The 14,818-nt window shown below is 42.3% G+C and overlaps 1 protein-coding gene across 3 annotated transcripts in view; it reads left to right on the forward strand.

Annotated features, from left to right (window-relative positions):
* The window catches only part of MAP2K4 (mitogen-activated protein kinase kinase 4), a 104,358-nt gene that overhangs the window by 43,337 nt on the left and 46,203 nt on the right, over positions 1-14,818 (forward strand). The window contains exons 3-4 of one of the 3 annotated variants that reach the window (XM_049813074.1): positions 8,086-8,181; positions 14,079-14,253. In XM_049813074.1, coding sequence (XP_049669031.1) covers positions 8,086-8,181; positions 14,079-14,253 — 271 coding nt within the window. The remainder of the gene's footprint in view (positions 1-8,085; positions 8,182-14,078; positions 14,254-14,818) is intronic. The other 2 variants (XM_049813075.1, XM_049813076.1) reach the window with 2 other exon arrangements.

Consider the following 14,818-nt stretch of genomic DNA (forward strand, 5'->3'; position numbering starts at 1 on the left):
GAGCTCTTAAACTTCCAACCCATTGTTTTTCAATCGCTATTTCCAACCAACTGAAAAGCATCCCACCTCTTCTACCTCATCTGTTCTGTGTCCAAGTAGGATTTAGGCCACAAACAAAACTAGATTACTGGATTATGTACATGTAAGCTCTACAGACCTACTTGCAGCTGGTGGCCTTTGCTGAAAGGAGGTTCAAATAACACTAACGTGGGAATGATGCGGCAAGATGTGACTGTATAGCTGTGCGTGGCAGGTTTGCCTGGCAGCTGTCTGTGTTGTGCTGGCCATTGCTGGCATCTGAACTAAGTTGTTTGGTTGGGTTTAGAGGAGTTTTTTGGTTTTCTGGAAAGTGTTGTACTCTTCTGGTGCAGTGATGCCTTGATCTTGACTTCAGACTACAGAATTTAGATCCACCTGCTAAGAAATGAGCATGCAGAAAGAATTTTGTTTAGCATCTGGTTCACAGCATGTTGCTGCTCGAGTATCCTGTCTGCTGGCTGGGAAGTCTCTTGGCTGTCAGAGATGCTACCTCTCTAGAACTTGAACACTAGAGTGTTGCAGTCTCATCTGGAAAGGTGACGAAATGATGTCTTTTAATGCTCACAAACCCAGCTTCTGAACTGTCTGGTGGCCTGTTGGACTCTGTAGCCTTCTTGTAACATGTGGGTGTCTTCATGGATTCTTTGTGACTTAAGTTTCCAGAGGTGCCCCATGTGGACCACCTTCTTGTGACACCTGGGAGAGTCACACACTTTCCAGATAGATGCCCCAAGAGTGTGTTGGGAGATGTTTGTTTAATAGACCTTTGGGGTTGGATTCCTCAAAAGCAGATGGAGGTCCAGTTGCATGTCAGACTCTGCTGTTTCCTTTTTCTCTGTACAGTTCAGGGATTGTCATTATTCCTGGAAAGGATTTTTCTGGCTGTCCCAAAGTATCTCTGAAACATCTACTTCTCTTTTAATCTACTCTTACACTTTTCCAAACCTTTCTGGCATGTGGTTTACAGGCTCTCTAGCTGCATAGCCTACAGCTGGCTGAGTTCATTAGAAAATAACCTGTGAGAGTTACTACCATTTGTCTAAAAAATATTAAAAACCAAAGTGCAATATCCTAAATTGGCATGTTCACAATTACTTGTGTGAATTTTCCTGTAAATATTTCTCAGTCTGTTTCCCATTTCTATCACAGTCATTTCACATCTTTATTGTTAGTGTTTTCTGATACCTTTCTGCTGCATGATACCTTCCGATCGCAGGGTGTGATGCCTGGAAGCTTTAGAGATGGGTTTCAATGTAAAAGCTACCAGTTAAGAATTTGAATTATTTTCTGTGTCTGTTCTGTAACAGTTCCTGAAAGTTGCAGTATCTGAATGTAACCAATGGGAAACTTGCTTGTATTTTCAAGCAAGCACAAGTAAAATGGATACCTCCAAGGACTCAGCAAATACATGTATGAGTGAGTCTGTGGAAAACATACTTTCACTTTTAATACAAACATGACCTTTGTTTAAGTACTACAGCAATGTTTCTTACACATTTTTTTCAGGAGTTTTCTTGACAAATTGATGAGTTTTTTGTCTGTACTTTAACCTTCCTGCCTCTTCCAGAAGTTTAGAAGTTCGTTTAGCCAGTGATCTCTGTGGCCTAGATGACAAAGAGGTAGTATGGTTTGTAAAATACCCATGCTCAGTATCTCAGACTTCAAGTAGGTCGCCTCTTCAGAGAAGGTGCTGCCAAAGTTAGCATTAGATTTTGCCTGAATGTGCTGCATTAATCTCTTTTTTTTTTTTTCTTTCTTTCTTATTTTTCCTTACCTTCTAAGTTTTGGTATACCTCTAAGGTGCTAATCCTGCTCTGCAGAGGAGCTTTTTGGTATCTGCTGCTTCCAAAATAGATTTCTCTAGCAACTTCAATGTCCCTTCGAGCATCAGTGCCCTAGTAGGACTGTTCTCTTCTGTCTGCAAGGGTTTTTGATATTTCAGCACTCTGCTTCTGAATTTAGGCCTTCCACATCTGGAAACAAAATTTGGAGCTTGTGTATCTCCATTAAGCTAATTCATATTGATTTTTCAAAGGTGCTGAGCACCTAGCTTCCTGCCACATCGTTGGTACCTGGGATCCTCAGAACTTCTGGAAACCTAATCACCCACCTTTGGGTGTCTAAATCAGATACAACCCGATGTTATATACTAATCTGGCTCCCATGGGTTCTAAGTGCTTCACATGTGCTGAGCGATTCAGTTTTGCAAACCTAAATGGTTGCATAAAACTCTGTGTTCCCCATTTTGCAGATGGGAAGCTGGGGCATGCTGTATTTTGGAAGAGGTAAAGGTTAAGCCAGAAGCTTGTGACGGGGTAGAGAGTTCAACAGAGATCTCCTGATAATCTGTGGTCTACAGGTTAGCTCTGTTACCTGTCCCATCGCTGGCGCACTTAGGAGCTGTTGTCCTGGCTCTTGTGTGCACACAGCTGTGACCAGAGCTGCTCAGTTGGGAGCAGCGTTTTGACCTTGCAGCCATGACCTTCTCAGTGTGCTGTGCGGTGTGTAACTGGTCCCCTTCCTGGTGCACAAGGGAGGCCTGTCCCTTCCACCATGGGGAAGAGTGACCAATGGGTAGGAGGCTGTAAGAAGATGGTGGTAGTGGCAGTTACCTTCCAAAGCACCAAGACCTGGCCTGTCCTGCCCAGATGGGGACAGCAGCCTGGGTGGTGGGAGTGGAGGAAGAGCCTGTGGTGGCAGTGGGTGTTATCCAGAGACAGGGGAGGCTGGGGGCTTCTGTGTCTGCCCAGAGCCACCTGGGGCACCACCCTGCCTCTGCGGGCCCCCGTGGGGAGGTGGCTGTTCTCAGTCACTTGCAGGTCCTGGCAGTTGGCACACAGATGTCTGAGACACACCAAGGCATGAACATGCAACATTTCCTAATTCAAGGTGTGGTGTCTGATGTTCATACTGCCTCCTCAGGCCCTTTTTCACTGTCACATTGGGCGAGGGAAGGTGATATGGGGTAGAGGCAGAGCTGCCATCCTGTGCTGCCTGCGAAGGTGTTTTTAGTGATGCTCTCCATGGTTTTCCTCCTCCAGGGACACCAAGGTGGTGTCTGAGGAGAGTCTCTGAAGAGCAGCAGTTCTGAGTTGACTATTTTTTCTGCTGAGGTGAGTGTTGTGTGGAGGGAGGTGAAGCATTCTGGTTCGATGGAAATTCAGAAATTATCAGGTAGAGCAGTGAGGTGGAAATGTTCGCTTTCAAACTGAACCTGACTTCATTCACCATCAAATCTGCATTAATGTGGCTGTGTGTTGGGACGCAGAGAGGCTCTACAGAAGAGCAAAGCTGGGCGATGTCTCCCTTGGATAGAAGTATACTGTAGACTTTCCTTCTAGTGCCTGGCTTTTAGTGAGATGTGCTGCCTACCCTTTATCTCGTAACATGGCTCCATGGGTGACCTGTGGCTGGCCAGATCCTTCCCTGAGACATATAAGTTAAGTCATCATCTTTGACTCCATCCATGCTCATGGCAAAAGACAGGTGCCTGCAGCCTGCTCAGGACCAAGCTCTTGCTTTGGAGGTACCTGTCACACTCTAGAACCTGGAGGAGAGCCAGGAGAGCCAGTTTGTTGCTTAGTCAGCTTGGTTTAAAAAACCTGGGTTTATAAACCTGAGTACAAGGTCAACACTTTAGTAATATTTTCCCTGGTCTAATGAGGAAGACAGTTTGAGAAATGTCTGTTGTCCTGACTATTGGAGAGTTGGAAATTTCCCTCAGTCTCCCTGCTGTGTTTGAGATGGGGGGTGGTGCTGCCTTTGTCTGAAAGCAGTTCGAGGTTTCAGACTACAGAGGATTCAGTGTGTTTTAAGAATTTTGGGTTTTTTTAAAATTCTGTTGCTTGTATCCTGATGGTTCAGAGGCAGCGCTGGGTCTCACAGGAGCTGTTGCATTGGTGTTCAGTAGACCCTGGGGCTTCCTGAGTGATAGCCCTCTTCACACATCAGGAGGGACACATCTGGTCCTGGCATAGCTGTGTAGTTCACATGAAGATGTAACTACTGCAATGTTTATTTAAGAGAAGTGAAAGGTAGGTCAAGTAGTTTGAGAGTCAGCATCAGCTCTTCTGTTCCCTTCATACTGCTGTGATAACAGAAGCACGATTTTCTCTCCTTTTTCCCTTTATTACTAGGTGCTGTAACCCCTAGCAAGGACAGCAGTGTACATGCTTATATGCAAACTGGTTGTAAATCTTGGTGCGTGGAGATTTTAGAAGCATTCTGGACACCAGAATTCCTGAATCCTGTCTAGAGGATTAGAGAGAAAATGGGAGACGACACCTCCATCCATGTTGGACTTTTCAATAACATTTGAATCTGTTGGTGTGTCTTTCAGAGTATTTTTAAGACCTGTGTGTCTGTGCTTTACCATTTTATTTGGTAAATTCTGTAAGCCATTCTAAAATTCATATTTCATACTTCATAGGGAAGGTGTGATGCATTGCCATCTCTGAGCCTTCAAATGGTCTCATTATCTACAGTCAAAAGTAAGTTTATCTGATTAAGAAGTACAGGTGAGATCCAGAATTCCATCTGGGAACTAGGAGTTGCCAAAATTTCTCCCTCCCTCCAGTGATGAGCAGTCTTTGGGACTTGAGCATTTTGATTAAAAGTACCCTGTGGCACCTGTGTGTTATCTGTGTCCCAAGGTGCCCCAGGGATCTGTTGAGCTGTGCTCATCGCTGCTGTCCTGCCTAAGAGAGGAAGTTGAGCATCCCCATATCTGAATTCACCAATTTGTAAGCCATGCTCTGAAAACATATCAGATGGTACTGATTTCAGTTAAATTTTATTCAGGGAGCGGGAGATGCTGTTGCTCATCTGAGAGCATGGACTGCCCTCTTGGCCTTTCTCCTTTAGCTTCTTTTCTTCTAGACCTGTGAATCTGGAGTTCTGAGCTGGGGATCGATCCAAGGTCAAGAGGGGCAATAGGTGTCCCATCCTGTATGTCTTAGAGACCTGTGTCCTGAAACATGGATGAACTCCTGAGACTGAAGAGAGCCTATATCCCCATGTTCCCTCTTCCTTGGGCAAATACAGTAACTGCTAGTGTAATATGCAAAAACCGCTGGTGTTTGTAGAGGAAAATGAGAGGAAGCAGATTATTATATGTAATGTCTCTGAATTAAGTATATATGCACACACAGGTTTGGCCTCTACCTATTTTTTTGATAAATATATTGTGCAATAATTATTTACAAGTAACAAAGCAGGACATCGCTTACACATTGGTCTGAGCTTGGTGCCTATGTATAGGAGTGGTCTCTGCTGTGTTGTACAGATGGTGTATCTGTTTTCTGACCTTAAGTGGCTGTCACTGTTGGACTCCAATTAATCTGAGATGGTCAGGCACAGATGGGTTTTTTTTCTGCTTGTGTGAAATGCAGAAAAATCAGAAAGAATTTTATATATGGACCACCACTATTCATATCTGTGACTTAAGTTGGACTCCAATGCTACGTTTCCAGATGTGGACCTTGCAAACCACATTCCTGCAGGAAACCCCAATAAACAACTGCCATTGCTAGCTGTAGGAATAAAATTTGCTCATTGGTGTTCTGTGTACTTGGGATCACACGGTGTTTCATCAGAGCAAGAGTACATCCTTTATCTTCTCAGACATTAATCGCCACCTCATAGTAAAATATCTTGCATTTTACCCCGGCTATGGAGAAGTGAGCCAACTCTTCTGTTTTGTGGGTTCAAACTGAAGGAATCAATCATCCCTTTTGTCTTCTGTACACATCAAGAAATGGAGAATAGAGAAAGGAGAGTCTGCAGATTTGGAGACAGCTTTCACCCCACAGGTCATTGTCAACAACTTCTGTTTTTGTCCTTTGCATAAATGAGTGACTTTCAACGTGTACTGTGGAGGACATCTGGACTGAATGAACACGATGTACCCATGAAAAGCAGCTGCTGTACAAAGAGCTCATGGAAAGGACATTGTGGTGGATTGGATGGATATGACGGAGGTGGGGGTTAGCCTGCTGGGCGGAATTGGTTTTGCCATTCTGATTGTTTGAGGAACTCACTTCTGAAAAGGACTTAGATTAATTGGGTTCATGGTATATTATGTTGGTGAAAACTACAGACATCATCTTTGAGATTCAGATGGATGTTCTTACCTCCCATTGTGAAGGCCCCTCCATTTTGGGAAATCTCAGAAAAGAGAGAACAAATCACTAAGCCAGTCTACAGTGGATTATGACGACCCTAAAGGGTCTTCTCTTTGAGCTTGTTTTAATTCCCTCCTATATAAAATATGCTTGGAGTAAATCTGGATGAGCAATTGGTCCTTTGTGACCAACATAACTGATGCATTTGCTGAGACAAGTATGGATCACTTGAAAGTGATTGTTTCAAATATCTCTTGCTACAGCAGTGTAAAGGTGGTTGTCCTTTCTGAGGAGTATGAGGGCTCCTCTATAATCCAGCTGGATTTGTGTGTCTCATGTTCTAGGTGGGTATTTGATACCAGTGAAAGATGGGAAAGGTGATTCTCTGGGGCCATTGGCCTAACTCCTTACAGCATCCTTAATTTTCTTTAAGCATCTTTACAGAGCTTACAGAAAATCACCTCTTGGCTCTTGAGAGTCAGTGGAGAAAACTCTGCTCCACGTAGCCATCTCGGAGGAGACCAACATTTAAAATCTCACCATACTACTGGACCGTGGAGCATGGGGTCCTTCAACACGCAGTTGCTTTCACTGGCCTATAGGAGTCTTAGGTCTTAGAGAAGGGGCACTTTAGAAATACAAGTCACATTTGGTCTACTTAGTCTTGTTGTAAGGTCTGTTTTGGTCACCACGTTTATGATAGCTCCATCTCTCTGAAAAAGCAATCTCTGTCTTGCAGTTAGGCGATTTCTTTGTCTCCCATCTGTCCTTGTCTGCCACAGAAAGAAAAACACTGCCAGGTACCTTCTTGGCACTGAATTTCATATTATTTCAGGCTGTGATGCAGCCCAAAGTGTTTTGTGTTTTTATCCCAAATAGAAAATAAATCCTGAAGGAAAAGTTGGAGAGGTTTTAGCTTTCCCAGACCAGGGTTGGAATTTTATGACAGAGAGAAGTTTAAATTAGAAAAATCACTTGTTAAAGTAGTTGAAACAGAAATGTTTCATGTAGATGAAATAACAGTGCTCATTTTCTACCGCTCTCAAGTGTTCCCAACAAGGAGCTGAGCAAAACCATAAGTTTGCATTGCTGACTGTTTGTAGATAGCTGCATTGGTCATTTGTACAAGTACTTGAGTGCTTGTTTTCTGTGTGCCTTCCACAAAGTGCTTAGCAGCAGCCCATCTTGCCTGAGCTACTCGAACGTCCTGAGATAACAGGTCCTCGTATTGGGAAGGGAGATTTCCAAAGCTGGATAGCTTGAAGGACTCGGAGATCCAGAACCTGATTTTTGTTCTTAGAGAAGTCTCGTAATACAGAGTGATAATTAAACTTCATTTATCTGTTAGTTGTCTGGCTCTGGAGGTAATAAGAAGGGACGCAGATGTTCAAGTCATGCAAACTTATTTATTAAGAGAGGGGATAAGATGAATGACAAGTCCACCTGGGAGATACCACCAGTCCTAGATTGGTGGATTCAGGATGGAAGCTAGATTTAAAAGAAAAAATTATTAGTTCTGCTTTAGAGACCACAAGAAAAACAGAGCAGTGATGGTCAATGTGCCTCGGGGAAACAGCATGTCACTAACATAGAAGTATTTGGTTAGTAAGTTGAATGCAATTATTCATGTTTCTAATCATAGTAATAATACAGTTGGAAATAATAATTGTCATTGCTGTAAGAAAACAAATTGCATATGATTTAATGTGTTAAAATACAGCTCAAATCATCAGAAGTTGCATTGCTCCCAATGAAGGGAGGTTGCTTAGGTGAAATTTGGAAGAAAAATAAATAGCTCACTAATTTCTTATGCTAAGCACTCCGTGGGTAGTGTGAATAGCTGAGTATTGTGTTATACGTTATTGTGTCATGTGATAACAGCACCATGTTTTCCTGTCATTTTCACAACTTTTCCTGGCTGAAGTGATACACAAGCAACCCTGGGTAGTAATCACATTGTCCCGTTCAGTTTCAAAAGGAGAGAAGCGGACCTCATCCAGAAACTTTCCAGCAGGCTACAGTAAGCTTAACTGTCTGTTAGCCATTGTCAAATATTTTCCATACCCACAAAAATGGCATCTATTAAAGTAATGGAATTTGTCTCAGAAATAGTGTCATTCCATTGAGTGATTTTTGTGTAATGATAATGATATTGCATCTCAGTATCATTTTGCAAAGTATTTAAAGTATGTATACGGGATCTTTGTTGATTCTTATGGATGTGCTCGTGTCTCTGTTTCCTGTTCTTTCTCTGGTAGCTGACCATGGCTCAGCAGAGGTCATGTTTCAGTAAAAGAGTCAGCATTCTCAGAAGGGTTATTTATATTAATTAGCTCAGTTTTTTTCCAGTATTATTCTGAAATGCTTGAATCTAGTGTAAGCTTTGAGTACCCAGCCGTGGTGGGTTCAGAGAATGTGCTGCAGTCTGGCTCATGTCCCAGTCAAAATGAGTTTGAGATTAATGTGCTCAGTTAAATTCGGTACAGGCTGCATCACGATGAATTGAGAGGTTTCCTCCATGTCAAGGGCAGGGTTAATCAAAATCCATTGTAACTCAGTAGTTTACCAGGAGAGCTTAATAAAAAAATATTGATATTTTAAAAGCCTCAGCCAAACCCCACTGAAGTCAGGGAGACCCTTTGCAGCCTTGAGAGTGTGCTGGACCAAGTCTTGAGGGCTGTGGAAGGGGCTATGCAATCTTCCACACTTAATTAATTATCTTTATTGTAAAGTTTTGGAGGAACATAGAAAGCAAGAACAGTGCTAGGGAGAATTTCTGCCAATTGGTCATTATGAAAGGGAGCAAGTGTGCTTTTGTTTTTAGTCTGAGTAGGTAAGAGATGCAAAACTAAATAATTTCTTTCCTTTGACACGTTTTCTGTGTCTCTTGATGTCGAGGAATTTGTTATTAAAAATAACTAAGCCTGAGAACAGCTTACGTGGGTCAGAGCAAAACCAATTTAGTTCTGTCCCTCTTGCAAGGACACTGTTGCCCAACAGCTTATTGGAAGCAGATATTTCTTCTCGTGAGAATCCAAAAGATGTGTGAGAGCACCAACATTTTCAGCCCTTTAGAAAAAAATGGAACATTTCTTTTGGAGACTTTCTCCAGTGAAATTTAAACTAGGGTTGCTATTTTATTAGTATTAGCCTGCAGGGTCTGAAAACTGTTTTGTAAGTAACAGACATTGGAACAGAAGCATTGCAACCTCTCTGGGCTATTCAAAAGACTTGGTAGAAATGTGTTAGTCAAAGTCATAAGCCATGTTTTTACTCTGAAGTTACGAACAGTGCACAGTGTTATTAAAACCCTGCAGTTTACATGGAAGTTTTTTTGTTAGGATTTATGGTTTAGCATTCCTTTGGCTGATAGACCACAAATCAGTTTCTAAAATCCCATTGTTTTGAGCAACTTTTTTACAAAATTTGTGGAGATGTAGAGTATATTCTCATTATCCACAGTGTAAATAGGAGCTATAATGAGAGACTTCCTAGAAGAATCCAGCACTAGGCAGGCTTGCGAAGCACAGCTGGTTTGCTTGGATCTTTTTGACTCTGCAGATTTGTTTTATTCATGTCAACTGTAATGTTGAATACTTCAACTTTTGGGCTTCTTTGAGTGCTGCAGAACTGTTAATGAAGTAAAACAAAGAGGAGATAGGTAGCTACCTACAGTATCTTTCTGGCCTTGCTTCATGTCTGATAACTTTCAATTTTGCTTAAAAAAATCCACCAACTTTTCTCTGCTTCTCCCCACGGTCCTTCTTTTTCATGCCAAGGAAATGCTTGTTTTAAAAAGTTTTGGCATCCCTGCAGTTCAGTGCTAACAGCAGGGCTCGGGGAACTAACACAGCCTGTCTGAGAGCTTCCCAGTGTCTCTGTGGTTCTTCCCAGCAGGTTTTGTGGGCCTCTAGCCGTGGCAGACCTTCCCTTGTGAGTCTAGCTCACCAAGCTTGCAATGAGCAACCTCCCGTCCCGAATGCGTGTGACCCTGTCCTTGGCCTGGCTGCGGTGCCTGGCGCCAGCCGTCCGCCTGCCTCCTGCCAAGCTGGGCCCACAAACATTTTCATTTCTGACAAAGGGCAACTGTTTGGAGGAGTTGTTGTCTTGCTCTGTGCTCCTAATCCCTGGAATAACTGCTGTGACAAGCATAGTAACCATCTGCAGTAAGACTGATACATTGGTGCCTTTAAAGTGCAGTAATTGCAAGGACCTCCTGAGCCTATTTTTTTTTTTTTTTTTTCCCTCCTTTTAAAACTTTTTCAAAGCAAGACAGGGAGTTGGAAGCTGAAGTCCTGAACAAGCCATCAGGAGCTATAGTCCTTGAGGTGCATTTGCAAATACTACTTTTAACTGTTTGAGGAGTATCTGGCCCTCTTTATTTTATTTTTTAAATCATACATTAAGTCCCACAAGTCCATCTTACGCATCCTGATCATTTGCAGAATGTATGCCCAATTTTGCCCAACATTCCCAGCCTTAGAGAGATTTGGATTGCACAGTTTAAAAATGAAATGGGAAGAGGAGACATATGTTTGCTCACATCTGTGCAAACTCTAATAAACACTAAACACAGGGACTGAAATCTGATCGGTTGCAGAAGAAGGGTCTGGGCTTTAATTATTTTTCACCTTCACTAGACACTGTTCTCTGTGGTTACCCTTCTATTTTCTGAAGCAAGCTGTTGTAGTATCCAGTGCACTAGAACGTAGTGCAGGGTTTATGCAAGCTTTTTTGTGTTTTGGGGTCATGTCCGCCCTGTGGTTTTATGTCCTCATATATCTGCTGCAGTGCAAATCTAGTAATAGGTGTACTGCATTGATGATTTATTTGTTCTTATTTCCTCGCTCTGTTTCACATCAGAAAATTCCCATTTTATATCATTGCAGAGAATCTATGTTCTAGATTTGCATTTTTTGAGCTGCTATTTTGGCATGGAAATCCCTTGGGATTTTGATTTACACTGAAAAATTCCTGTTATAAAGTGTAGTTTTTTGATGCTAAAAGTAATCATTGCGTTCCAGTTACTGACCCTTAAGATAGGCCACGCTGCTTAAAGGAAAACTGCATTGTTCACATGTGACAAATTAGCTAAATGAGCAAAATCTGTATTAAAGTCTCTGTTACTCTGTCAAACTTGTCACTTGGTTATTTGACCATTTCCCTGGGTATTTGAAAAAAGATAAGCAGGAACTGTGATGGCAGTATGAGGCAGATGGCATCATAAATACATAGTGGAAATTAAGCCGAGCTCCAACACGTGAGGTTTTGTGGGTGGACAGTGACGGTACATCTTGATCCAAATCCCTGGAGCTCTGCTGCTCTGCACCAGAATACAGCTGCAGAGGGTACTCGGTGCAGACCCGCAGAGGGGGTATTTCCTAGCTCACATCTTCCTGGCTCCTTGAACCACCCATCCTGCAGCTGTGGGAACAATGGCACAGATCTGCTTTCATGCTACAGCTGGGGAGAAACAGGCTTCTTGTGTAACAAGGAAATAATGAATTCAAATTAGCTTTCTCTTCTGATGTAGGGTAAGAAACGCAAAGTTTCCTGGGCAGAAAAACACACAGAGGGAAGAGTGGAGATGTGTTTAATTGCTTTATTTGAATAAACGATGTCAACATTTAAATTTTTTTAACTGTATGAGAACTTCAATATGAAATGTTGTTTTGAAACAAGAGATGGAAAGGGTTTGCTCAGAAAATCAGATCTCACATTTCACCCGCCTGGTAACACCTCTTTGCCTTTTTTCCCCTGCCTTTTTGAACAAGATTTAGCTCTCACTGGTTGTGCTTCTTCCTGCGTGCCAGCTGACAGGAGGTAGGCAGGAAATGCCCATTTGCTGGTGCCTCCTTAGCATGATGCTTCTCACCTACCTTCTTCCTTCAAAAGAAGAACTATTTTTACGGTACTGAAAAAATAGGATGGTTGAGAAGTTAGATAGTAACCAATTCATGCAGCTTCCAACATAAGTTGCCTGCGAGACAGCTGGCAAGTCTGGAGGTCACGTTTCTTTTAATTTTTTTCTTTTCTTTTTTTTTCCTCTGTTCTTTTTTGGGGTTGTTTTACTACCTTATTTTCATTCCTTGCTCTTTAGTAATCCAATTCCATGGAGAACCCCACTCAATGCAGTGTTTTATTATGCACAGAAATTCAAAGATAGTGTAAATAGTGCTAATGAAGGGGTGCCCCCTCTGCTCCACGGGCTGCTGTGTCCGTCCCATCTGCGCTGTATTGTAGCACTATCAGTAGGTTTCCTGAATTATTCCTAAAGGCAGTGGAGGGACACTGTAGGGAGTGGCAGATTGAAAATCTCAGACTAGGCAGTTTAGAGATCAGGAAAGACCAGGGCAGGCACAGCATAGAAGTGGCGAGAGGAGCTGTTCAGCAAGGCTTTCATCAAACAGGTCAAGGGTTCGGGATGTGCAGCTGTTCAAAGCCCGGGAAGTGCTAAACCAAAGCATTGCAGAGAATCTGAAGTGCAGCAGATGAAGCCATTTGAACCATAGTTGCTCCAGTCAATTGACCTTTGGGCCTGACCTCATTGCCCTCACGAAACCCAGGTTCCAAATAAAACTTGGTGGAGGTCATGGTTGGATCCACCATTGCATTCAGCTGGGTAGCGTTTGCAGCTGCTGGTTGGCAAACGGTTGCATTTATCCATGTGGAATAGGCCAGAACATGTTTATTCCTCTGGCTGATAAACTGAATAAGCTTTATGCATTTGGTTGAACACTTCAAGTATGTTCTGCTCATTGGGTCGGACCCTGGATGAGCAAATGGTGGCTTGATCAAATGCCCAAGAGAAGTGATCAGAGTCCAAGGGATGAGTTTGACAGAATCTCCCTTGTACACAAGGTGGTCAGAAGTACCTGTGTGCTTTAATATCTGCGTGAGATTGGTGTGCCCTGGAGTGGGAGCTGTCTTTAATGCTGTTAATGCTACTCGAAAGTGGGAAACTCAGGCTTTTGGCTTTCTTTACAACTTAAGAAGTGCGAATCGGCTAATCAATTAACGAAAACCTGAAAATTTGCATGGTATTTTAAGATGAAGAGTGTTGAAAATACTTGTGCATTTCCTACTAATTCAGTGATAGCATTGCTGCATTTGAATGAGTAATTGGGGGCACCTTAAAACAACTGTTGAACTCTTTAGTCCTACAAATTTTGGGCATCGGTCTGCTCCTTACTGGGGACAAATCTTGGTGGAGCAAGTAGGAGCAATGTTTGCCTAAAAATGTTAATTTAGGTGTTTGATAAAGATACACTTGAACAGGCAGTTTTTGTTTTCACAGCTTGTCTTGCTTTTGAGAAATATAAATTATTGGCTCTTTATTTGTTTTTTTGAATAAATTGATTATCTAAAATGTTGGTGGGTTTTTTTTTTTAATTAATTGCAGTTTTCCATTAAGAGCAAACTCTTTCTAAAGTCCCATTGATTCATACAGAAGAGCTTGCCTGTGTTGCATAGAAACCCAACTAGAAGGGAGACGGTGGGAGTGTGGTGGTACAGAGCAGCAGAAGCTTTGGGGAGATGGGGCTGGGGAGTGCTCTTCAGGCTCTTGGTTCTGCATGTTACCAGATCCTGCTTGAAGCCTGATATATTTTGTGCAAAGTAGAAAAAACTGTGTAAATGAGTGTTTAGAATGACTCTACTATATGAGACACATTGAATTTTATGCCACAGCTGGAGAAATTTATCCTTAATTGAAGCTGTGGGCAAGTGTATGTCATTTTTGATTTAACATTTTCCCTCACCCCTGCACCCCTTACCCCAACCAAAATCCTTTGTGGAGTCAGATTGTTGCTGTAGCCTTTGTGAACCCCTCTCTTCTAATGTTTAATCAAGTGCTGAAAAGAGAAATTTACAGACTATTTAAAATGTGGAAAAATTGCTTCCCAATATTTTTGACAGAGAGAGACTGAGAACACACAGCATTGAATCATCAGGAAAATTGAAGATTTCCCCTGAACAACATTGGGATTTTACAGCAGAGGACTTGAAAGACCTTGGAGAAATTGGACGAGGCGCTTATGGTTCTGTCAACAAAATGGTCCACAAACCAAGTGGGCAAATTATGGCAGTTAAAGTAGGTGATGCCCATACTTACATTTGTACTTCAGTCCATTAGGGATGAAATGTGATGGAGAATTAACGTTCTTCCATCTAGCACCCATCTACTGCTCTTTTCTATTTATTTCCAGTGTAAAGGCTGCTATGTGCTGAAAATACATTGTATAATGGGCATATTGTCAAGTGATTTGTGAAGCTCTCATAATTGCTTTTGCCCTTTTGAAAATGCCTGTCAGGAACCTACTGTTTTGAGGGGATCACATGTCTCTGGAGACTGATAATGGGGCATAGGCCTTTCACCTCTGGGTCACTGGTTCAGATACAGCCTAGGCTGGTGGTAGGCACAAGTTGACATCTAATAGCTTCTTGGTGTCTTTTGTGAAATAAGGTAGTGACTTAAAATCTGCTTTTTATGTAAGCATGTGCAATGGTGTGGTCTCACCAGGAGGAGCTGGAATGGAGTGGACATCTTCTAGGGAGTGTTTTGCTCTTGCTGATGTATGGTAGAGTATCTTTGCTTTGTGTTTACCATGCCAGACCTGCTCTGGAGATGGAAAGCGTAGCAGTTTTCTGGACTGACC

Source organism: Accipiter gentilis, chromosome 10, assembly GCF_929443795.1.
Source record: "Accipiter gentilis chromosome 10, bAccGen1.1, whole genome shotgun sequence".
In the NCBI taxonomy this organism is placed as follows: Eukaryota; Metazoa; Chordata; class Aves; order Accipitriformes; family Accipitridae; genus Astur; species Astur gentilis.